Source organism: Cryptotermes secundus, unplaced genomic scaffold (genome assembly GCF_002891405.2).
Source record: "Cryptotermes secundus unplaced genomic scaffold, Csec_1.0 scaffold1801, whole genome shotgun sequence".
NCBI classification, from domain to species: Eukaryota; Metazoa; Arthropoda; class Insecta; order Blattodea; family Kalotermitidae; genus Cryptotermes; species Cryptotermes secundus.
Genome location: NW_019743179.1, coordinates 199,615 through 225,070, shown reverse-complemented (window position 1 = coordinate 225,070; position 25,456 = coordinate 199,615). Strand labels below are relative to the sequence as shown.

Genomic DNA, 25,456 nt, shown 5'->3' with positions numbered 1-25,456 from the left:
GGGTGAGGGGGGGGTGGGAGGTATCCCCCCGCTGCCACCGTATGTTATGGGGGGGGGGGGCGTGGAGGAACCTCTCCACCTCTTCCGCCATCCATGCCGTTGCTCCCTTTGGGAATGGCCAGTTGCAAAGCTAAGCACTTAGTACTTATCTCGTTAGCTACCTCTTGGCTGTGAGTTCACAGTATCTCTAACAGGAGATGTACGGGAGATCGGGGAAATAGAGGGTGTGACTGTGGGTTAAGTCATTAACACACGCATCTCCCTTACTTGGCCTACTTCCGGCTACTAATATATACACTATACATATCACTTTCATGGCCGACAGTGGCCGGTTACGTACGCATTGTAATTTGGATAACGATGCACTTGGGTTCACCATTCCTAGCTTTCGAGGTAATTCCTACGTCCCCACTCAGGGCCTACTCTCTCTGCCCTAACCCTGTAACATGACACTTTAATAATATCACACTGTATATCCATGACTGATATGAACAGTTCGACTTACTTGGTGTAGGAAGCTCATGGTGTTCCCTCACTCGGGTTTTGGCCCTCCGGGCCTCTGGCTGGCTACTCACTTAACATTTATGTACTCAGATAGATTGATTGATTGATCCGAAAAGATAGCTCCTCAAGTTGTGTTAGCAACTTTATGACCTTCCCCCTGCTGACTCCTGTCTTTGGGGTAAGCTCCACCCCTTCACTAGAGCGAATTTTCACCCAAAAGTCCGTCTCTCGTTGGTCAGCTGGATAAAGAGGGTTGGATCTGCTCAGGCCGTCTCGCTGAGTCGGCACACTGTATGCTTTGGGCGTACAGCCGTTTGCAGTCTCTTCCGCGTGAATCAGCGGTCTAAGCAACGCGACAATTTTCTGCTGGCGTCGCTCTTGCGCATTTTTGCTTCAAACATTACCCTTCGTCTAACTTCTCTACTGGGAACCCAAGATAACTTAATACCTAAAAGTTACAAAAACCCTTGCCCAAATTCTACGGCTTTACACAGTCTATTGTTTTGACTCTACCCTCTAAGCTATTGGCCGGGCCACAACTCTGGCGGTTAATCGCCGGCTTCCCACCTCGTCGGCCCGGGTTAGATACCAGGTCAGATCATGTGGGATTTGTGGTGGACATAATGGCACTGGTTCAGGATTTCTCCGAAAACTTCGGTTACCACTGCCAGTTCTCATTCCGGTGACTGGCACAGTAGGCCAGACAGTGGCTGACGTAACTCAAGATCCTGATAATGCAAGTGTCCTCATGCCTACAGGCAAACTACTCGAGAGCCATCCCAGAGCTAGTACTGGGGTCTCTGTCCATCATTGGAGCTGCGCTGTGCCTTCTCCTGCCAGAAACACTCCACAGAACATTGCCAGTTACCCTGGGGGACGGAGAGGCGTTCGGAGAAGGAGAGGGGATATGGGAATTCGCTTGGTGCCAGAAACCGGACAAGAAATGCCATCATCACAACAGTGCTGTGGACCTGGTGTCGTGACCCGAACTACTTTTGTGGCGCCCATGACCTCAGGGACTAGGACTTCAGAGCAGTGATAAAAGAATCGCTCTAAACTCTGCTACAGGGTGTTCTCTTTATAATGCAACCATACCTTACGGGAATGATAAGAGAGAGGTATTCCGAAATAACGCCTGCCATTCCCGGTACAAATATTGCCCAGTACCCGTCATTCCGTTAGTTAATAATGAAAGCGTAACGGTATTGTGAAGTGACAGACCTTACGCAGACAAATATCAGTATTTAGGTTGGTCACTGTGAACGTTTGTTAGAAGGAGACCTTGTAAAGAAGCCCGTTTTGTAAGGTTACATTCTAAAAAGATTGCTCATATAACGGGTGATTCATCTTTGATGCCGCAGTATTTATAGCGTGTAATCTTCACTGGCATCAACATTTATGTTGTTATGGCACCACCATCTCGTTCGAGGGGTGGCATAGCAATGGGGGGAGGGTTAAAATGACATGACGTGCTCTTAAAAGACTCACAATTTCTTTTCCGTCTCTATCGCTGCCTCTTAAATGCAAAACAACAAATGGATACTCTGTAACATTGACAGCCTTTCTGTGTGTGGAGCCTTATTGACGGACCAACACATTTTTCAGTTTGTAACAGAAAATGAAGGTTTGGATATTTTGGGGTCACGATGCCCAAGAGAAAGGTATGGAATTTAGTAAATGGGTGGTTATACTTTGGAACAGAATGTGTATCCATTGCAACGTGAGAACTGAATTCAATTTCGAGGCATCAGACATCCCAAAATTTCAGTCGACTAGTTTATGAGGTGGAATTAGTAAATTACAAAATGATCAACAACGATGCGCACTGTAGCCGCCCCTTTAAAGAAAATCCGAGTATAAGTAAACAATTCATGCAATGGGAAAACTGTGATCTGCAAGTGATCTTTGACCGACTTTCGAAAGTTTAAAGTTCAAGCGAGATCATTTGGGTATAGATTCCAATAAGTATATTATACAGAATGGTCTAAAGTCCCAATCATTTTGTAGTTTTCTTTCTTCAAATCACGAAACGATTTTTTAGTATGTATAGGAATGTGAAATTTTCTTTCGAACTCTTTTCTTATTTCTCCATGGATCCTAAGTGATACTATTATCAAACATTCTTATATTCATTATCATTCATTATATTCATTATCAGTTGTGTTCTTAAAATAAAGGTACTGTTGTTTAAATAAATTAAATTGGAACCTTATAGAGTCCGTGTGTTTTAATGGCCTGCCTCAGAATAGTTTCGGATATTTGCTAAAGAGATCGCTTTGTTCTACAATGTACTATTGGTTATGTTTCGATCATTCACGCTATAAACAGGCAAGTGTGGCGACATTTGTTATTATATTGTTGAAGGAAGACAACAGAGGGCAGACCTGTCTCTGAAAGAGTGAACTGCATGGACAGCGTGCTGGTGCTATAATCCAGAACTGAAGAAAGTTTCACGTACTATGAACTGAAAATGGTCGATGAGTCCTCCCCAGAATGCATACAAGTAAACCAAAACACAAAAGTAACAGCGCGCAGCACTGTCATGTTTGTAAATGAAATCTCAAATGTGTATTTAACTTAAATATATTTTATTGCCTTTGTAGAACAGCTGAATGTAATTATAGAAAATTTATTTTACTTATATATAAAATAAGAAAAAACCGAGATGTATGAAATGAATACGTTTGTAATTCATAATTGATTGAAAACAATCATCTTTATAAATGGACTCATAGACCAGTATGAATTAAGTTATAAGTTTTAACGGTGTAAAATATTGTTATTTATAAATCTGATACAATTCTACAAAGAAAATATATTAATAAAATATTTTGTACATTCCCAAGCAGCCTCGTATTCTATTTTCTAATTGAATTCTAAATAAACTTCAGTTTGATATTTCTCGACCATGGTGTGACACATTGTTTGGAACTTTGCCTGTTGTCCAAGCTTGTTAAAATGACAACATTTGGGAAATCGGTTGTGCTTCGGTCTTCAGGTGACCAGGATACGAATCAGAGCTATTCTGTTGACCCTTTGGGTGCAGCTCCTCCATGGTTTCAGATTGACTGTACTTAGGGCCCCAAAAGTGGGCTTTCTTTCGTACCCTGGTCACCAGAAGATGGACATCGAGAACCGATATATAAAACATATTGATCTCAATAACCTCGTGTGGCGGTGAAGGCCAAACAATGGTTTAAAATGATATTCGAGTGCCGTAAACTCTCTGCTTGTACAAGAAGACCTGAACTTCAGAGCCTTACGTGTGCCAAATTCCGGCACGAAACCAAAACTACGGTTGCATGAAGACAGGGAGTTTTGCTCAAGCGTTCACTGAATTACTTTTGGAACACGACAGTAGCTAATCCCCCCCCCCTCCGGCTTCATATTAGGGTTGCGAAATACAAGATGTTACTTCCTCTTTCTGACAAAACATCACATCTCCGTTGCAAATATCAGTCAGTTCATGCTTAGAGCAGTGTTTCCCAATTTTATTTGGGCACGCAGCCCTTTTGCGGTCGAAACATTTTTACGCAATCTACGGGTATAATCAAATTCTCATACACGGAGATGATAAAAGTAGGGGAGAGGGAAGTAGGATAATAACAAATAAATGTTGAAGAAAATATAAGATCGAAATATTATTTAATTGCACATGTTTACAAACAAAAATCACCTTTCAAGTGTGCGGAAAATAGCTTATAAATTAATTATGTCATATATTTGCAACAGTTATTGCAAAGATGATTTTTTTTACCTCTTGTTTCGTTAACAGACTATATTTGGTTTTATACTGTAAAGTTGAATTCTAAAGGCTCCAGCCCCACACTTGGTCTGTTTTACATTTGATGCTGCGTGATTCGAGAACGCGGTTTCGTTGGAGAAGGGCATCCGCTGACGAAACGCGTTGTCCACTCATGAAAAAGCACTTTTTAGTTATTATATTAACTTCTGCCTCTGAAAAAGAGATTTCTCACCCAAATAATCTCCAAAATATGCATTATTTTAAGTAAAACGTATGGTATGAATATTTAAATAATTTTCTTTTGCCTTTTGTTATGCCACCTGTTATGCCGTGGTGACAGGGGGCGTGGAGGTATCCCCGCTGCCACCTTCTGTACTGCAGTCACAGGGTGTGGGCTAAGGAAACTGCTCAATTACTTCCTCTATCGTTGCTTCATTGGCTAGGGGCACACTGTTCACCGGGCTTGGCAGGAGGGCGCAGGTGCGAGATGTGGTAAGGGAGGACATCACAACAACAGAAACCCACATCCTCACCCTATGCTACCCTATATTAGTATAAACAATCAATACACAACTATATACACTTTAGTAATATCACAATTAAAGAGTCGACTGGTGTCGGATTACACATTGCACTTTTCTTAAACGATTCTTGGACCTCATCTTAGCCTTCCTTTCACCCAGTTGTGGGTTGCTAGTCTCCTCTTTCTCCTATTCTACTCATCCACTATACATATCTTTACACATCCCTGCATCTAGACACCCCCTCTGCAGCCTCTATATTACACCTGTCTACCTCTGCATTTCTCTGATGAATCACTCTTACGCCCTGTACACTTGTCGTAACGTTCCTAACTCATGTCCCATTGGGGGAGATACACTTTAATAGTATCACAGTTATTAAGCATGGCGATAAGAGTAGTTCCACTTACTTTGGGTTGAGTCTGCAGACGGATGGCGTTGCGTGGTGTCTAGTAGGTTCCCCTTCCGGCATGGCCTTCGGCCGCAAATGGGCCAAAATTACTGTTTGAATCATTTTGATAATAATTTGCTCTCTGGGTTATATATCTTTATTCTTGCTAACTCATTACTTTCCCGGAGGGTGCAGTCTCGCCTCCAATGACGTCTTATCCCAAGGTGGCGGCTCCCGTTGGCCGGGATCCGTAGGGATGGATACGCCCCTTGTCTGCTAGACCATTTGGCTAACACTTTTACCTGCAAACGTCCCTCCCTTCACTCAAGTGTAGATTCTGTAGTCAGCAGTTCGATATACCTCCAACGTCATTCTGCTGACAAGACATCGACGCGTCAAAGGCTAACGTCCGTCTAACTCCATACGCAGAAATTCCTTGAAGTTTCTTAACCCTTCTTACATCCTCTTTCGTACGTCTTACAAGTATTTCCCAAAACTAATTCTACTCTAGCCAACATTTTCCCCTAAAATACAAAAAGTTAAATATTCTTTTAACATACTACCGGGAGTCGGCCTTCAGGGCACAACACCCTTTAATGAACATTTCTTGTAGAGCTCCGCGGTTCCACAGAAGACTGTTTGGGGAAACAATTACACTTTCTGAAACTAGTGCAAATGCGAGCGCTGCCTGCGCTAGAACAAAATTTAGCTATATTCTTTACGAATTTCCATTTGTGTTAACCCTCGTTTGCTTCAAACTGGATTCGAAACGCAAAACTTCGGATGCTTCCTTAAGCGAAGGAAAGACGTGAAGTGTTCCTGTGCAAGCACCACGCCATTAAGACTTGGAAAGTGGAGGTATAGCTCCACCATTCTTGATCTTGGTACTAGATGGATGTGAGTGGTTAGCTTCACGGCCCGGCCGCTTTACCTCCCGGGGAAAGAGTCTACAGTACCCATTGGATGGAAGGCTGAGTGGGCCCCAGAGGCCGTCTGGACGCTATCGAGAAAAGAAAAATCATACCCCTACCGTTACTCGAACTCCGACCCCTCGACCGTCAGACCATAGCCTGTCACTATATCTACTGAGCTATCCCGGCTCTTGAATATTTAATTCAGTAAAATTATATATATTTTTTCTCATATTAAATTTTTATTCACGCCAAAAAGGAGGCTGTAAAAGTATGTTGTAGATCGTGATGAGATCTGTAAAAAATATCATGTGCAATTTTTAAAGGGTGTGTCTTCTGAAAACAGACAAATTCTCTCACCTTCCGTACTGCAGAAGGCCGGCAGAAAAAAAAAACACCCAACGTTTAGAGAAGCACCCCAATATCAAACTCCGCTGAAATCCGCTTCATAGTTCTGAACACGAAACACGTGAACTGGACGCAGCAGTTCCGTGTTATGCCGTCAGTTTAAGCAGAATAAATTGTCAGTCAAAACGTTATCTAAGTAATGCATTTGAATTTCCGCCAGGGTTTAGTCGCCTTTCATTGTAGTTCCGAAAATCTCTGCCAGATAGCAGCCAACATCAGCAAGGCCATGATACTTCGAACTATCAGGTGAACAAACCATGAGTTCAGTCAGCCTGTGGTCTCCAGGGTTATGACACTATAAATGTGAGGGTGACTGCAAACGTCAACTTCTACTGGTTTCACCTAACCTGGAGACTGAGGCAATTTGAACTTCCGAAACGGTGGAAACTATTTACACTGTCATAACCCTGAAGGCCACAAACGATGACATGGGGATTACTGTTTTCTAGGACATGACGCCATGTATAGTGGTACACGGTGCAAATGTTTCGGAAGGCTCTGCTACCGTCATCTTCAGGGTAGGAGAGACAATTCTGCTCTGAATATGGAAGAAACAGGTTCTTCGGAAACGTCGGTAGCTATCTGCCAAACTGAACTGTATCATATCTCAGATGAGAGTAATCTTCATTATCACCGCTGTGAGATCTTCACAGTTTAAATATTCATCGTGTTTTCGCGGCAACGTTCTAGACTCCTATTCTACAGTTCGGCTATCCTGAGTGCCTATTCGAGTTCCCCTTCAGTGTTGTAGACGTAAATACCAAGATAGGGTATTATGAAATAAACATAAAGTAAACGCAAACTATCAAAGGTAAAGGATATTTTATTAATTATTTCTTAGCATAAACTGTATAAATCATCACATTAATAGTGTATACCTAGGAACAGGATACAGAGAAACTAGTCAGGCTGCTCTTCGAGATGGCCCGTTTCTATGCCCCCAGCACAATATTTATAGACGAGATTGACTCCAGAAAGAGGTCAGAATCAGAACATGAAGCAAAAAGAAGAGTGAAGTCGGAGCTTCTAGTTAAGATGGATGGAGTTAGTTCTAGCAGTGAAGATCCTACTAAGCTAGTTATGGTTTTAGCAGCAACGAGGTTTCCCTGGGACATTGATGATACATTACGGAGAAGACTGGAGAAAGGGATATATATTCCTCTTCCAAATAGTGGTGGACGTGAGACACTATTAAGAATTAATCTCCGAGAAATAAAATTGGATTCAGATGTGGATCTAAAGGATATTGCAAAGAACTTAGAAGGCTACTCTAGGTGTGACATCACGTCGGGGTCACCAATGTGGAAGTCGTTGATGATCTTAACCACACGCGCTTCCAATCACGTCGGGGTCACCAATGTGGGATGTCATATGAAGAAACAACCACTAGTTGAACTGTCCTATAGGACTTATTGCAGCTGCACAGTATACACAGACGGATAATAACAAGAGTGAACTGTAGAATCTAGAACTGGTATTGTAGAACGGTAGAACTAGACTGTCACTGTAACTCAGTGAATCTTTTTATGTAGCCTGGAGTCGGACATATAGAAAACGGTTACGTAATAGGTACTGCTGTTGCCGGTTACCGTGTTTACAAGTTCCCTAGCAACCGCTGTTTATTCGCTTTTGCCTAGCAACCGTTGTTTACTCGTTGTTGCTAAGCAATGACGCTTGCGTTGTCACACTTGCTTGAATGTGGGCAGTTCCCACACATGCTTTAGCAATCATCCTATGCTAAAGGGTCTAGATATTGACAATGTCATTACATAAGCAACAGAAAAAAACACCGCTGTAAAACTTTAAAATCTCATACCTTAATTTATTTCCGATATTCATAATCAATGACGGGTTAAGCTAGTTCACACACAGCCCCACGAATCACAACTATTGAACAGTTTTCTTTTTAATTCTCTTAGTGGGGGGTGGAGTTCAACTTGGTCCACTCGGCACGGCAGCCACTGAGTGGCCTATTGTAGCCTGCCCCGGGTCATTATGATGATGGAGAATTTAGTGGAATTAAGACTGGCAGGGGAAACCGAAGTACTCTGAGAAAACCCGCCCCAGCACCTCTTTGTCCACCACAAATCCCACTCGACCAGACTCGGGATCGAACCCGGGCCGCCGCGGTGGGAAACCAGCTACTAACCGCTTGAGCTATGGCGCGGCCTATTGTACAGATACTGTCAAGACATGTAAGATTCTCTGAAATATCAGGGTTTCATTTTGGGCGGAGAGTGAATGAGCGATAACTTTATTACCGTCTGAATTACCGGCGTCAATTATAGTCCCCGCTAATAAGAAGATGGCAGCAGAATCGTTGAGTACCGTCCCCAACCAATAAGAACGAGTTGACTGAGTGTAAAGTCAGTGGTATGGTGTTGCGAATTCTAAGGTGGTCTAGGTTACAGTCGTTACGAGAGCAAACAGGATAATTGCTTGTGCAGATATGTCTGTTATTTATAGAAATGCTATTGCTATCGCCGATAAGTTCGTGCCCCCGAAACTTCAACCCCTATGGAACCACGAAGCAGGTAAACCCGTTATATTTTGTTATCCCTGGGCATAGATACTTGCTCAAGTCATTATTAATTACTCTTTCAGAACTTTTCTGCTCGATGACGTCAGGAATTACGTAATACTGTGCTTACATTTCGAAGCATTACTAGCCACCGTAAACAATCTTTGTTTACGGTTGCTAGTAATCGCATAGGTTATAAAATTTACAGTTAGGGCATTCTACGGCTACTTTAGCTCAGTCGGTACAGCGACCGGCAATGGGCTCGACGGCCGGTTGCAACTGATTTTTCTCTTTGCTATAGCGTTCTCGCCGGATGTGCGGCCCATTCTACCTCCTATCCATTGGGTACCAAGGGGCTTTTTCCCCATGGGTAAAGCGGTGACAGGGTGAAGTAGGCCACTCACCTCCACCTAGGGCTGAGGGTTAAGAATGTGTGGTGCATAAGTAGGACAACTTCATATTTGGAAAATGGCTCAGACCCCCTGACAAATCTTACTCCATAGGATTTGTTTCTAATATCCATTAACTCATGTCAGATACTGTGTCCATATTATGAAAATGGCCCATATTACCTGATGTTTAGCATAAGATTATACCTTTGTGATCAATTTTACTCTTCATATATTAATGGCATAGGTTAGTTATATGTGGAATGAACAGAATGAGAAATGTGTGTTAGGAAACAGTAGTGACCATCTTGGCATACCGTTCTTATTCAGCCCCATATTGTGGCAAATGTTCTAACACTGCCATTTGGCCAGCTGTTGTCTTTATTTTTATTACCAGTATCATCAGTAAACCTTGCAATTATTTAGCATTTAAATAACCCAAACATTTTGGATTCCATAAGAGACGGGCAATTTCATGAGTATCTGGGTGAATATTACATTCTAAAGAACTGTGCTTCATGTAGTCAGTGAGTGAGACAGTCAGCAAATTACAGCTGAACTGTCATCTGTTCAGTTCAAATTAAAATGTTGTTCAATTATTGGTTGCAGGTCCAAAAACAATCTTCTTCTGGGCTCCAGCCTTCAAATGGGTAAGTCTCTTTTTAGTGAACATGTAACTTCTGGGAATAATTCATATTTAGAGCAGCCACATTCCAGGCTACATGACGTTACAACCCAGAAGACAAGTGTCTGAAGTCTCACTGCTGTGAAAACTAAAATCTCACATACTGTATCATCAGTTCTGCCAGTCCTTGAAACTTCTGATGCATTTTCTCAAAGGCCTAAAGAAAATATGCAGTATCATCATTGTCATCCTTTCCAGTTGAAACCTGCCTTGGATAGTACAAAACAGAATCCTTCCATTGTTCCAGAGATCTCAAACTTTCCTCTCTTTTTGGTTGTCTTTTTAAGCCTGTCTTGGCCTCTCTCTGGTTATGTTCTTTCTAATTTATTCTTTACCGTTCTATGAAGTCCATTATTTTTTTAACTTTATAGTTCCTTCATAATTTCCTTTATGGTCCAGAGAAGTGGATCCTGCAGTCCTCATAAAACATATTTCTGCTGATATCTTATCTGATCAGTTCTTACTGTCCATGATTCACGAACATAATGTAATGTTGGTGCAGCAAGTGCTCAGCAAGTTCATATTTGTGCTAAGTTGTGTTAATGATTTAGGAGTGTGAGTTAAGTACCACATATTCACCAAGTATCATGTGAACTGTGTTGGTTTACAGAGCCTTGTTATTGCTGGATTGGGGGACCTTGCTCGCCCAGCTGAGAAGATCAGCATCGCACAGTCAGCTGCTCTTAGCGCCACGGGCCTTGTCTGGGCACGCTACTCCATGGTCATCATCCCCAAGAACTACAGTCTGCTTAGTGTCAATGTGTTTGTAGCCCTGACTGGCCTGTATTCGCTGGCAAGAGCAGTTAAGTAAGTACATATTGTTGAATTGTCTCAGAGGAACAGTTCTGTCTTCTGGGATGCGAAGCCATGAAGTCCAGTGGAAGTTCACTGATGTTTCAGAGGACTGTACTGCCTGTGTCTTCATAGGTGAACAGTAAACCAAGCAAGAAACCAGCAAAAAGCAAAGAAGAGTAAACTTCACTTTCCACCTGCTAATTGCTGATTTTTACTTGGTTTACTCTCAAACTCTGAAGATGGAGGCAGTACATTCCTCCAAAACATCAGTGAACTTCTACTGGACTACATGGTGTTACATCCCAAAAGACAGAACTCTGCTGTGAGGACCTCAGATCCTTTGCAACTAATTTGGATACCTTGTATAATATAGAAACATGACTCAAATGAAAATTGGTCAGTTGGTTCAGATGTAGAATTGGTGGACAAGCAGTGCCAACAGCATGGTGATATAAGTCTGAGTATTTCCTTAAGATAGGAAAGTGGGCTAAAAGTACGTGTAAGTCTTCAGTATAGTGTTCTGTGTGTTATCAATTTTCTATGTGATGTGATATGATTTGAAGACTTGAATTATATAATGTTTGTAAGAGCTTGTTTTATATTTCAGTTATCAATATAATGTTAAGGGCAAGGACGTAACTGCAACAGAAACTGTCACCAGCTAATGAAGTCACGATTCACACCGAGACAAAGTTTTTATACATAGAAACAGCTGTTCAATCAAGAAGCGGAGAGTTTGACTTTTACATAGTTTTAACTTTGCCATATAGTGTTGTTAGTGCACACTTTTAGATTACATTATACAATTAAAATAGCAGGTTAAATTGTTGTTACAAAATGTTAAGTTTCAAATTTTTTAATGTTGTTGATTATGTATATTCTGCTGTGCAGAAAATTAAGTAAAAAATACTGAAGTATGTTATAATATACTGGTATATATTTATTTTTAAATAACTTGAGTTTTCAACGTTCAAACATGTTCATACAGTTTCATTGGCATGTAGGTATAATTATTTTAGTTTTAATATTTTGAGAATATATATAATAGATCTCGGTAAAAACTTATATATCCCCCATAAATAACCTTCAAATTCGAATACTCACTGTGAAATACAACATATCGATATGAAATGTAAATCTGCTTTATAAACCAAAGCAATAAGATTTAGATGTTACGCAAATTTCAAAAAGTAATTACAAGTATGTGCCATGTTGCCTTCTAGCATACTGAGGTTATGCTCTCCTACATATGTCTCAGTTCTGCATAAACATGTAAATCACATAATGTGTTCACAACAGTAATTGTTTAATTATTATGAGTTAATAATTTTAGCCTCTTATGGTAAACTTGTGCCATTTTACTCACCATTTTGATCTGTGTGGAATCTCTATTGAAGACACAACTTGACTGACACTGACTGGCTGCTTCATCAAAAAATGTTTTTGTCATATTTTGTGCTGCACTAAACTCACATATTCACCAGAATAGATTTCAATATGTAAAAGTTCTGAATGAATTGTTTGTTAAGACACAAAAAATGTCATGATTTTCTAGCACAGATCTTTCACACTTCAAACACAACTCCACTAGTTTTCTGATTGTAACATCAGATGGCAGTCTGCTGCTTCTGGACATAATAGTGAAAGAAAGACAAACTAGAATAATCGGTGATCGAGAACTCCAGAAGGCACAGATATTTGTCACAAAATTTTAATCTCAGAATAGCAGCAAACTACGAAATCATCGTGGAAAAACTAATATACTCTGTGAAGTTGTCCCTACCCCATCATGAAGGTGTGTGCAGGAATGGAGGTGGTCTACCATTCTTAACCTTGGCACTGGATAGAGGCAAGTGGTCAGCTTTATGCTCTGGCCGCTTTAACCCCAGGCAAAGAGCCCCTGGTACCCATTACAGTGTTATTGTATTTAATAATATGACAGTAATGCATTCTTTTATTTTTAAATGTAAGTGAATTACCAGGGGCAGTCACTTGGTTCTAATTTCATGTTACTAAGTGATTAATGAGACAACCTAACTGAGAAGGGAGGCACACAAAGAATAGAACAAGGTTGAAAAAGTTTTGCAAAAGCACTGGAATGCTCCTATGTTGCAGAACCGATAGAGACAATTAAATGCTTATTTTGAGAAGTTCAAGACATGCAACAATGATCCTCAGAAATCCAGAGTTAAGGAGAAGGCATTAAGATGGCAAATCAACTGAAATCCATATGGACAAATTGTCATTCTGTCAGTCACATGAGTTGTTACTACTGTAGTTATGAACTAATTAAAAACAACTAAAAATTTCATGCATACAAATTGTTACAGTCTTTAACAGATGTCTCCAATCTCACCAACTGTTTCAATGGTAACCGTTGACAGGCATGAACCAAAATGACAGATTTATTTATTTATTTACAAGTACATGATAAGGATTAAATATATGAAATAAAATGTGTCACTGATTACAGCCTCTTATGTTGTTTTGAAGATTAAATTATAATAGCTGTTATGTGTATCAGTACTGCAGATCTGACACTGAAAATAGTAATCATCATCATCATCATCATCAGTAATCTGTCAAGACGACAGGTCCACAGTCTCTCCCAAAACAATTCCTCCACTTAACGCGATCTAGAGCTTTCTCCTTCAAATGACAGTATCCTCTTCTGTCCCCAAGGTCATCCAGCATCTTCTTACATCTTCTTGTCACTTCTCTCTGACCCTTTATCTTTCCTTCAATAACTTCTTTTAGAAGGCAGTTTCTCCGTAAAACATGATGGATCCAATTAGCCTTCCGTTTTCTTATTTCGTGTAGGATATTCCTCTGCTCACTGACTCTAATTAACACTTCTTCATTTCTCACATAATCGGTCCAACTGATCTTCTCCATCCTTCTCCAACACCACATTTCGAAACTTTCCAGATGTTTCTGATCTACTGCCCTAAGTGTCCATGTTTCAGCCCCATACAGAGCTATGCTCCAAATGTAGCATTTCACTAGTTTCTTCCTCAAATTTAAGTCCAATTTGCTGGTAAAAAGATTCTTCTTCTTGCTAAATGCAGCTTTTGCCATGGCAATCCTGGATTTAATTTCACAAGTACACCTTCCATCATCTGTTAACAAGCTACCCAAATATTTAAAACATTTCACATTCTCCAGTTGTTTTTGGTCTATCTTTATTGTGACTGGGGTTGGTTGTCTCGAAATTTTCATTACTTTTGTTTTCTCCACATTCATTTCCATGCCATAGCACCTTCCAATTTCAATTAGTCTATCAATCATGCCCTGTAGCACAGTTTCTTCCTTAGCCATTAACACAAGGTCATCTGCATATTTCACAGTTTGAATAATTTGCCCTCCTACTTTGAAGTCACCGAGCCCATCCAGAGCTTCCTTGGTAAGGCATTCGCTGTACAAGTTGAACAGAATTGGTGATAAACAGCATCCTTGTCGAACTCCTCTTCCAATCTGCACACTTCCTGTCTCCCCCCTGTCCAGTCGTACTCTAACTTTCTGATCCATGTACAATTTGCTAATCAATCTTCTTTCATGCCAATCGATACCTGTTTCTTTCAGGATCTGCATTAATTTGGTCCAGTTTACCCGGTCAAATGCCTTCTGCCAGTCTATGAAGCAAACACACAGTTCTTCATCTATCTCCAAAGTTCGTTCCGCTATAATTCTCATCATCCCAATTGCATCCCTGGTTCCTTTTCCTCTTCTAAATCCAAACTGATCTTCTCCAAGTACATCCTCTATTTTCCTTTCAATTCTTCTTTTAAGTATCTTTGCTATTATCTTTGCTGTATGTGCAATAAGACTTATTGTGCGATGGTCGCTGCATTTTGTAGCTTTTGTCTTTTTCTTTAAGGCAATCATTGTAACTTCTGTAAAGTCCTTGGGCCACTCTCCACTTTCATATATGGTGTTCATTAGTTTTGTCAGTGTTTTCAAACCACCTTCTCCCAGTAACTTGAGCACATCTCCAGGTACATCATCATCTCCTGTAGCCTTTCCCTTCCTCATTTCCTTGATAGCTTTTTCCACCTCACTTTGTAAAATATATGGTCCTTTCTCGTCTGTATCTACTTCTTCTTCCGGTTCAACTTCTAAGGTTTCTGGCCGATTAGGTCGATCATATAGTTCTGAAATATAATTTTCCCAAATTTTCAGCACTTGCCTCTGATCTACTATTCTATTCCCCTGGGAGTCTTCGATGCCAACATTTTGAATCCCATGATTCTCTTTCCATCCTAGTTCTTTTGTCTTCATGTACATCAAATCATAACGGCCTGTTCTTTGAAATTCCATAATCTCATTACATATCTTCTCAAGATATTCCTTTTTGGCCCTGTCCGTGGCTCTTTTCAATTCATTCCTCAGTCTCCTGTATTTCCTCCTGCCTTCTTCATTGTTGACATTCTTCCATTTCCTTCGCTCCTCCATTTTACTCATCATCTCCTGTGTAACCCATGGTTTTCTTGCTATCTTCTCAACTTTACCTACCAAATCACTGATAGTATCTAACATGCATTCTTTTATATCGTTCCACTGCGCTTCAGCATTTCCGCTTTCACCTTCAATTGCACCGAGTTTCTCTTCTAGAGTCTCTTGCACGCTTTGTCTTTGAGCATATAACTTCTCCAAATCCCATCTGGGTCTGCGCTTTCGAAATCCTATAATTTTCTTCAACCTGGTTCGGAACTTGGCAACCAGCAAGTTGTGGTCAGAGTCAATGTCTGCCCCAGGAAGCGTCTTCACATCCTTCACACTGTTTCTGAATCGATGTTTCACAAGGATGTAGTCCAGCTGATGCCTCTTCCAATCCCCAGGTGCCTTCCATGTGTAAATTCTTCTCTTTGGCTTCTTGAACCAAGTGTTGGTAACAATCAATCCATTTCGTTCACAAAAGTCAATAAGCATTTGACCTCTGTGATTCCGTCTTCCTAGTCCATGTGATCCAACAATATTCTGATATGGTTCATCTCCAACAATGCTGTTCCAGTCTCCCAATATGATGCTGTTTGTGTCTCCTCTTCCATCTTCCTGAAGAATTTCTTCAATTGTGTCATACACTTTTTCCACTTCATCATCTTCATACTCTGATGTTGGCATGTACACTTGTATAATCAGTATATCTACCGGTTCCGCCTTTAACTTCAGAGCAATAATTCTGTCATTACAAGCAATCTTCTTAACAACACTCCTCACTACACTTTTATGCACCACTATTGCCACACCTCTTTCAGCCCGTTCACCTCCGGAATAATACACTGTATAATCACCGCTTCTTATTTCACCTTGTCCTTTCCACCGCACTTCGCTGACACCTAGCACAGACACTTCATTCTTCTGCATTTCCGTTTTCAAATTCTCCAATTTTCCTGCTTGATTCAAGGTCCTGACATTCCATGTTCCAATCTTGTATCCATGCTGTTTCTTCTGATCTTCGCACTTTTTCTTGTTGTAACGCCTGCATGACATTTCCTCTAGAAACACTCCTCCCCGGAGATCCGATTGGGGGAGTAGTTTACCTCCGGATTGTTTTGTCTCCAGAGGAAACATCTCGCATACATGGTATCTCTGTTTTTGGAAAGAGACTATCCAGGAAAAGTGATAATGTGGTAGTTTTTCCATTTGCTTTCCACATCGCAGTACAGCAGCCGTTCAAACCACTCTGGTCACGCCTGTTGCTATACGAACTTGAACCATCTCGAGCATCATTTGCTCTGTGCTTCAAGTCGCTACTGATGACGCTGCTTCCGGCATCAGTTTTTGGTGTCTCTCTTCGTCTGATGCCTACCCTTTGACCTGTCCAGCAAGGGAGGCCCTGCCAGTAGCTACGCTACTGCTGGTATAGCTCTCAGGGTCCTTGGCATACTCAAACCCCCTCACCATGATAAGGCGGAGACACCAACGAGGAAGAAAATAGTAATATTGTGATAAATAAAAGCATAGAAATTATATTAATAATAGGTCATCTTCTATTTTTCTACAAATATATAGGTTTTTTAATCACTCAGTTCAATTTGTTGCATGCTAGTTTCATCTTGCTTGCTTACAAAATAGGTTGGGGAAAGATCCACAGTTTTTGAAAATCTCTTTTATCTCATAAGCATTGAAAATAACATGAAAGAACTTGGGGCATATGCTTACAAGAGAAACGTCAGTGACTCAAGATTAGCATGGTTGTGTTGTGTCTTAAAGTTGACCATGTGCTGAATTAAGTACCAAATCATAAAGACATTGGGGGAACTGGAGGTGTAGCTCCATACAATCATAATTTCAGCACCAGATGGAGGTGAATGGTCAGCTAAACATTGAGGCTGCTTCCCCCCCACCCCAAGAAAGAACTGAATTACCCGATAGCTAGGAGACTCTGTGGGCCTCAGGGTTAGTCTGAATTGGCCTGAATGCTGTGGAGAGATAAAAATCCCTGCAGGGAATCAAATACTGCCTCACCAGTCATGCAGCACATAGCCTAATCACTACATTGACTGGTCTACTATGACTCGTATGTGAACAACATGCAAAATAAAACCTCTTAAGAACTGGTCACATGGAAGTATGAATCCAATGACATCAGGCATCAAACCTGCAACCTTCTGGCTTGTAGCGTAGTGCCTCAACCAACTATGCTACTGTCTGCCTTTTATATACCCATTAATATCACACAAAACCATCCTCAATTTGTCTCAAGCTTAACTTACATGCCCCTGAAAGATAAGTATGAAAGTGATATTAATCCTGATTTATGAGTCCACTGAGAGGAAAGTTTGAGTCATCTTGTCCAAACTTCGAGCACAGCTAAAATTCAGCAGATGTTATGAAGTAACATGACAGCTCTTTGTCAGTTTGTTTACAGACTTTATTGTTATCACATACTGTACAATCACACCATAACAGAAAAGTATAACCAATATAATAAACATGAATACTGCTTTGGACATTGTCTGTAGTCTTGAATTTTTTCTGACATGTTTTGGAAACTGGATACTTCCATCATCAGGTGTAAGTGAAGGATGCTGCTTGGTTGAGCCCATTATAAATTGGTAGTCGGAATCACTGGACCATTGATCCAGTTTCTGAAACATGTCTGAAACTCGAAGACGATTGATAGAGTCCAAAATAATTATCACATTTACTGTCAACACACCATCACCAAAAACACTTAGACCTAACATAATGAATATTTCAGTTCTCTCAGTAATAACTAATTTGACTTAAATCTCTCAAGTATTACAGCATACTCCCAAATTATCTAGCCTACTCTTAAATTTTCATCACTTGTACAAATATTTCAATGTTTACAAAAAAAGTACAACAGACAGTAAGTGTTTATTATTTGGGTACCATGTGATAAAGATGTAAGGAGAATGAAGGAACAGCCCCACACATTCTTCACTAGGCACTATATGGAGGCAGAAAAGAGCACCTGGTACCACTGGATAGAAGGACAGATGGGTTCTAGACCTGGTCTTTACACAGTGGTAAAGATAACCATCCCTGTTCCCTACTGGAAATTAGACCCTGGTTATGACCACAGTTTTCTAGGATGTGATGCCTTACAGTTTGGTAGATGGGTACTGATATTTGAGAGGAACCTGATGCCTTCACCTACCATGAAGAGGGAGGCAGCAGATTCCTCTAAAATATTGGCAATGGGGTACCACATAACCTTCAGTCTCCAGCATGAAAATCTGAAATCACACATAATAAGAACTACCAAAATTGTAGTTCAATAATTTTGGTATGAAAATACAACTGCTGTAGATCAGTGAATTTATTATTATACACCTCCAACCATCGACTCAGATAACTGGCAGCATACTGTATTTTGATTAAAAACGTCTTAATGTAAAAAGATGGTATCATTTTGACTTTTAAATTTAGAAAATAAATGGTCTTAATTATTTATAATATTTTTCATGTGTACATAAAGAGTTGCATGATTTCTTCACTGGTTATCACATCATTCATAACAATATTTCCAACATGCACATTCAATAAGCTATTCCATGTACTCTAAATACATTTATAATATCAAATTTTATAAGCTGTTCAATTTAATCATCAATTAGGGTAGTTAAATATGAACAGGAACACCAAAGAAAAAACATGGGCATATCTACAAAGACAGAAGAATCCCTTATGATCTCAAAATATCCTGCTGTTTCCAAGGTAATTAATGCCTTAACCCATTCAAGGTCACAATAAAAATATTCACGCCTCTGCTAGGTGCTCCTGGCAGATCGCCATGTGATGTTTTAAAATATCCCACTTGTTTCCTAGGCATTATATTGCCAAGTGGCAAAAACAAACGCATGGGAAGTTTGCTGAACAGATTTGGTAGTACTTCCTCACAAGGTACTTCTTAGTAACAGGCAAGAGATAAGAGTCGCTTGAGGTTTCAAATTATTTTCTTAATTATTTAATGACACTGTGTACTGTATATGTTGTATGAGACTGGATGATAAAGTACAGTTACGAAGTGTAGGCTCAGAATAATAGGGAAGGGTGGTGATCAAGTTCTGAAATGCAGTCTTCGTATCTACATATTTAATAATTTTTGATGTTTGATACAAATAAGAAAAAACAATATTAACATCAAATCTAAGAGGATGTTGAAGTGACTACAGACTAGTACTGGAGAATGGTCCAGTGCAGTTGGCTAAGACATTAACCTTACAAGTGCCAAACACTGAAAATGTGGACCTTATGCATATGCTGATGTTACCACATTAAAAAATGTTTACCTATATAAAGGCTTATTTCAATAGAATGTGATATCTGTTGGCATTTCATCTGATCCACACATCCACAAAATATGAAGTGAATTTTTCCGGCATCACAAGTTCTTGGGAAATTTTGTATATTTTTTCTCATAAAAAAAAATAGCTGCTCTGAAGCCTGAAAGTTGGCATTTCTAAGGTTAAGGAAAAGCCATAAAATCAGTCTTCATAGTGTAGCAACAGAATGAGATTCAAACCACAAACTTCCTAAACCCAAATGCTTTCCTCTCTTTTATCTTATGTAATATATATATATATATATGCATTCCAGACATTACTGTACTCTGAACCATACAGTACCATGCTACAAATGCAGTGGAGGGAGATGCTGAGATCTGTCAGTTCTTTGTAGGCAATGGGCAGATAATGCATGTGTTTGTGAAAATGGATGTCACAGAACAGCTAGGTAAGACTTCCAACTGTTGGCATGCAATGCATTTTTTACAGAAACTGCAGCACAAATGTTCCAATCCCTTATTTCGTATACAGTTCAGTGAAAGAAAATTCTTCAATCTCCTGTTTCTGATTGTTTTACATGATACATAAACATCATAATATATGGCATAGTGGAATTTAAATTATTTAGAAAATAAGGAAGGACACATTTCTCAACCGTAAATTCAATTTCACATGAAAAATAACAACATTCAAAATTGTGAAAAAACAAAGAAGAATAGTAAGCCATTGTGCTGACAAGCTTAATCCATATCATCTAGGGCAGGGTACTTATCTGCTGCTATGAGATTAGTAGAAAGATTTTAAATTGGGGGTAACTTATAATTTGGGACTAAAAGGTAAAGCTATCCCTGTAACAGCCCGTGAAGGCCCACAGGGTTGTGAGATGTTGAGGTTCCCACATTTTCTAGACAATCGGCTCATAGATGGCGGTGATGTTGTCAGCCTTATATGCCGGCCACCCTTTACCCCCAAGAATATTCCAAGAATATTCCTGGTACTCATTTCTGTTAGAGGCTGAGTCGACCCCGAGGCCATAGTGTGGCTGGAAGCATTAGATCAATTGAAAAAAATCCAATGACCTCATCAGGACTCGAACCCGCAACCTTCCGGCTTGTAGCATAATGACTCAACCAACTAAGCTACCACGTTAGGAAAGTTTAAATCTGATTCTACAGGCTAGTGTCTTGTGGACCTGCAGGGTCATGGCATTAGTAATGTAAGGATGCAACATTTATTCATGAAGAAAGCAGTCTTCTGGGATTTGGCACCGTACGGTGCCAAATCCCAGAAGACTGCTTTCCTCATAGTCACCGCTGTGAAAGCCTCAAATCTTACAACATTTATTCAGCCAGAACAAGCATGCACTGTTGCAGTAGCACAATGCATGGCTGGTAAAGATTTAACATTCAAGGGATCTGGTGATCCCTGGCCAATTTGGTGCAATTTTCTCCCTTGTAAAGAGCTATAATGCATCAAAGTTCTTGTATGTGAGGGAACCAGAAAAATCCAATATGGTGCTAATCATAATGAGCAACTACATTCAAAAGACATGTAAAGTCACTTTCCAAACACACAATCAATGTGGTTTTCACTACAGACTGCACTGGCTATAAAGTGTCCAACTGCAATACGAAGGTGGGATACATGGAACATGTAAATGAAGCTCCACATATTCTAGACCTTGGCTCTGCTTACATCACTGGAAGCAGTCCCAGGTAACCACTGCATAGGAGACTAGGTGTGGAAAACTTTACCTTCACAATAATCAAATCCTAATCATTGAACCCACAATAAATTGTTTTGAACTGTGATATTCCAGCACACCTGGGCCAAATTTAATCAAAAACCCATAGAACACCAAGATTAATCTATAAAAAAAGAGAAAAACTTCAATTATTCAGAAAACATAATTATAAACACAACACAGTGTTGCCACAATATTAATTTGTTCTTCTCCCATTAGAGCCATCATCAGTAATTCGTCTGTTATTGGCTTCACGACGAGCTCGTAGAAGCAAGGTGAGATTTTCCACAATGTTGCGCCGAATCTGAGGTGAGATGCTACATTGTCTGAGGATACTCTGTCTGATCTGTGATAGCCCTTGCAACACAGAACTGTTGCGGCCATCTCTTGCATACCGCGAAGGCTGAGCTGACAAACTCACACCCTGCCTTGTGGAAGTACTGTTTCTCACGCAGTCCAAGCTCAATGCTGCTGTGTGCTGTGGGGAATGACTCTGTGTTTCACGCCGTATGCATGGGACAGCAGGATTTGTGACTGCAGAAGTCAACCCCAGTGATGATATAAATGATGATAGCTGACGCTGACGAACACAGGCATCTTTGTGTGAAAGAATGACAGACGTAATAACAGGCTCTACTTGACTACCACTACCTGCATGGCCTCCTTGCATGATGTTTCTGACACCCTCTGCTCTAGAGTTGCTACTTCCAAGGGCTTCACTACCATGTAACTGTTTCTGGTGATCCAGACCATCTGGGACACAGGCATTCCTATGTTGAAACACTGAAGAACTTGGATGATTATGGCCCACATCTCCATTGTCCTGCATCTGTGAGGCCGTCAGATTCTGGACTTCCTGTGTAAGACAACTATCATTTAAAATACACTGTGCTGTTGTATTGTTAGAAGGACAATGAGATACAGGAACACATCTGTCGACATTTACGGGATGACGATTCAACAACCCTTGAGAGGGCTGTGCCTGATATGAATGAACTGGGTGCTGAGAGTTCACACTAGAGCTCGCCACAGGCAGAGCGACCCTGCTTGTGTTACCGGTATCTGTGACTGAATGGATTCTCTCAGTGTCACCACAGGGAAGTCCACCCAGAGACTGGGGGACTGAGGAGTGGTGGGAGAGACTCCTGGTTGGCTGAGACACCACACTCAATGGCTTGCCAGTCCACACAGGATGCAGCAGGTGCTGATATTGGTTTAGCTCATCTCTGGTCACTTCCCGTGCATCCTGCCCGATCCTCTGGATGGGAATGTGCCCGACACGTCTGTTGCACTGCGCAGCCATCATCGATGGCCCAACATACTGCTGACTTTCATTCTGCTCCTACAACACAGGCATAAATATTTTGCTGCTGCTGCTGCATCTGTTCAGGAGACATACCGCCTCCATAAGCAAGGCTGAAGCAAGAAATCTGGGAAAGTGCATGGTGATGTACAGTCTGCCAATAAGAAAGAGAGGCCACATGGCTTCAAAGTGATTCTATTCTAACTTTGATATCCTTGAGGGTAAATTCAGAACCCAGAGAATAAAACACATCAAGTGTTAAAATTGAGTGTTGACTGAAAATTTTTATTTCAATTACAATGCTTTATTCTTAAATAACAGCGCCTATTTGTTTGAAACATACACTCAATGGTCTTTGTTAAACATTTCCCAACAAGGTGAAGTTAGATTCGAACCAGTTCACAACTACACAACTACAGCCTATACAGCATACAGTGTGTGGGCTGCTCCCTTGCTTCTTACTGACTACTGCTCGTAGTTACCTGTTGTCTTGTATTCTGAAATAAACCATCCAGTCTGTCAGCTCCTGCCTCTTCCTGTAGGCACTGTTTAACTTCACTTTTATCTTCTTCTGAATCGTCAATATCAGGCACAACCTGCATTAAAAGCAAGATACAGAGTTTTTAACGTAACTTCGCATAGTGGGGGGGTGGAGTCTAGCTGGGTCCACTCAGCACGTCGGCCACTGATTGGCCTATTGTACTTGCCCTGGGTGATTATTATGATGGAGAATTTGGCAGAATGAAGATTGGCAGGGGAAACTGAAGTACTCGGAGAAAATCTGCCCCAGCGCCACTTTGTCCACCAATAATCCCACTTGACCAGACACAGGCTCGAACCCGGGCCACTGTGGTGGGAAGCCAGCGACTAAGCGCTTGAGCTATGGCATGGCCTAAGATACAGAGTTACTTCTGTGTCTAGCTAAGCACCATATCATCAAGGACTGTGAATGGCAGAGAGACCATTCAGACAAAACTGAATGATTAGCTTCGTGCTCTGGCTGGCACAACCAAACGCAGTGAACAGGAAACTTGATGGTTATGGCATGTCTTGTATACATGGGAATGTTCCTATTTCAGCACCTTTTCTTCCGTGCTTGGGAAAGTCTGTGAGGGCACAACTGCTCCTTTATTTCCTGGGAACAGGGCCTTTTAACATCTCACTAGAATGGCGATGGCAGGGGGGGGGGAACTTTATTAGCTGGATTGCACATGTGCACCATCACAATAATGTTAAAACAATCAGTAAAAGTTAAACATTGGTCAGAAATATCACTGCAAAGTTAGCCTACTCATTCGGTAACTCTCTTCCCTTCATTAAATGACCAGCAAAAGCAACAAAAAATTTTAGGACCCTACCTGTAAGAGCTCATCAGCGTATGTCCCCAGCTTACTGTTTGCGATAATAACACTGAGGAAATCCAACACTTCAGATGCTGTCATTCGACGCTTCGGCTCGAGGACCAAGAGGCAACGGATCAATGTTATGGTATCCCCTGACACTCTGCCATCACTATTACAAAATGAACATGAGCCATGTCAAAATTAACAAATATCTTATGCAACACCATCTATTAATACTTTCCTTTCCGATGAATGGATTACACACATTGTTCTAGGCCAGTTACGAGACTTGTAGCCCAAAGGATTTCCTTATTCTATAGTGCTCACATTAGCCAAGAGGAATAAAAGCAACTGATAAATGCATCACAAGCTTACTTGATTTAAACTTACATAAATTCGGACTTAACATGACTTTGAAGAAAGCAGTCTTCTGGGATTTGGCACCGTGTATATGTGGTGTTAACCGACGTTCCTCCGAAATCCCAGAAGACTGCTTTCTTCATAGTCACCGCCGTGAAAGCCTCAAATCTTACTTAACATGACTTCATGGTTTCTTCCAATATTAAACCTCTGTCAAGCCTCACCTCAGAACTCCCTGCTAGGATTGCCAAGACTGGTTGGGAGTAAATGCAGTTGTACAGAAAAAAAAAAAAAAAACACAATACTTCTCTCAACCTTCAAACAAAAATATAAACATTTCATGCATGCACTAGTATGTTACTTGTGATGCCATCTATTGACAGATGTCCTATACTGATTAACAAGCTGATACCTTTGGTTGTGGCATTGTTAATGCAAATATCCTGCTCCAATCTAGTCAGACATGGTGTGCAAAGAGTTAAACATTTAATAAAGACTAAGAGATAATTACAATATGTCCTAAAAGAAGGGGGGCGGGCAGTCCATAAAAGGCTAAAATGAACAATATTAAAGCTATTTCATGAATACATATTTATATTACAATGAAACACAAGATTGTTATCATCACTTTAATCTTTACTCGCAACATGTTTCGGTTGTATGCGACCATTACCAGGTGTTCTCATCATGCTAAACTGTTCACTGCCCTGCTTCTCTGAATTTTAATATTAAAATTAAAATTGCAATTGCCGCCGAAGATTGCATTAATAGATGCTACAAGGTGATTAAAACCGCTTTTACTAAATTTTATAGGGAGACCTATTTAAACTGAATTTTAATTTCAATTTTAAAATTGAGACATGCAGTGCAGTGAATACTCCAGCATAACGAGGACACCTGATGATGGCCGTATATGGCCGAAACATGTTGGGAATATAGATTAAAGTGACGGTAACTAACAATCTTGTTTTGCAGTGTGATGGAAATATATATTGATGAAATAACTGATATTAATGCAACAGGATTCTGAAATACAACAATATTAAAGTTAACTGAATATGTATTAATGCCGGGGGGGGG

At 40.5% G+C, this 25,456-nt stretch overlaps 4 protein-coding genes across 7 annotated transcripts in view; 3 read left to right on the top strand and 1 right to left on the bottom strand.

Annotated features, from left to right (window-relative positions):
* LOC111874047 (organic cation transporter protein) overlaps positions 1-3,013 on the top strand; it is a 71,647-nt gene extending 68,634 nt beyond the window's left edge. For all 4 annotated transcript variants that reach the window (XM_023869187.2, XM_023869188.2, XM_023869190.2 and 1 more), the window contains one exon: positions 1,263-3,013. In XM_023869187.2, coding sequence (XP_023724955.1) covers positions 1,263-1,487 — 225 coding nt within the window. In that variant the 3' untranslated portion in view covers positions 1,488-3,013. The remainder of the gene's footprint in view (positions 1-1,262) is intronic.
* Positions 2,151-8,031, top strand: LOC111874042 (katanin p60 ATPase-containing subunit A1-like). Its single transcript, XM_023869179.1, has 3 exons — positions 2,151-2,165; positions 7,363-7,754; positions 8,013-8,031. Exons 1-3 carry the CDS (start codon positions 2,151-2,153, stop codon positions 8,029-8,031), a joined length of 426 nt encoding a protein of 141 aa, XP_023724947.1.
* Positions 8,032-8,830: 799 nt separating this feature from the next.
* On the top strand, positions 8,831-13,347 carry LOC111874051 (mitochondrial pyruvate carrier 4). Its single transcript, XM_023869202.2, has 4 exons — positions 8,831-9,014; positions 10,000-10,040; positions 10,686-10,882; positions 11,478-13,347. The coding sequence occupies exons 1-4, from the start codon at positions 8,930-8,932 to the stop codon at positions 11,533-11,535; spliced, it is 381 nt and encodes a 126-aa protein (XP_023724970.1). The 5' UTR covers positions 8,831-8,929; the 3' UTR covers positions 11,536-13,347.
* Positions 13,348-20,914: 7,567 nt separating this feature from the next.
* The window catches only part of LOC111874045, a 13,627-nt gene continuing 9,085 nt past the window's right edge, over positions 20,915-25,456 (bottom strand). Inside the window, exons 7-9 of the mRNA XM_023869185.2 lie at positions 24,032-24,185; positions 23,156-23,269; positions 20,915-22,712 (exon numbers count right to left, since the gene is read on the bottom strand). Coding sequence (XP_023724953.1) covers positions 21,567-22,712; positions 23,156-23,269; positions 24,032-24,185 — 1,414 coding nt within the window. The 3' untranslated portion in view covers positions 20,915-21,566. The remainder of the gene's footprint in view (positions 22,713-23,155; positions 23,270-24,031; positions 24,186-25,456) is intronic.

Excerpts from the sequence above, each read along its gene's own strand:
- LOC111874051 (XM_023869202.2), top strand. The coding sequence starts at position 8,930 with ATGTCTGTTATTTATAGAAATGCTATTGCTATCGCCGATAAGTTCGTG. Across the intron at positions 9,015-9,999 it reads CCTATGGAACCACGAAGCAG|GTCCAAAAACAATCTTCTTC; the intron begins GTAAACCCGTTA and ends TATTGGTTGCAG. Across the intron at positions 10,041-10,685 it reads GGGCTCCAGCCTTCAAATGG|AGCCTTGTTATTGCTGGATT; the intron begins GTAAGTCTCTTT and ends GTTGGTTTACAG.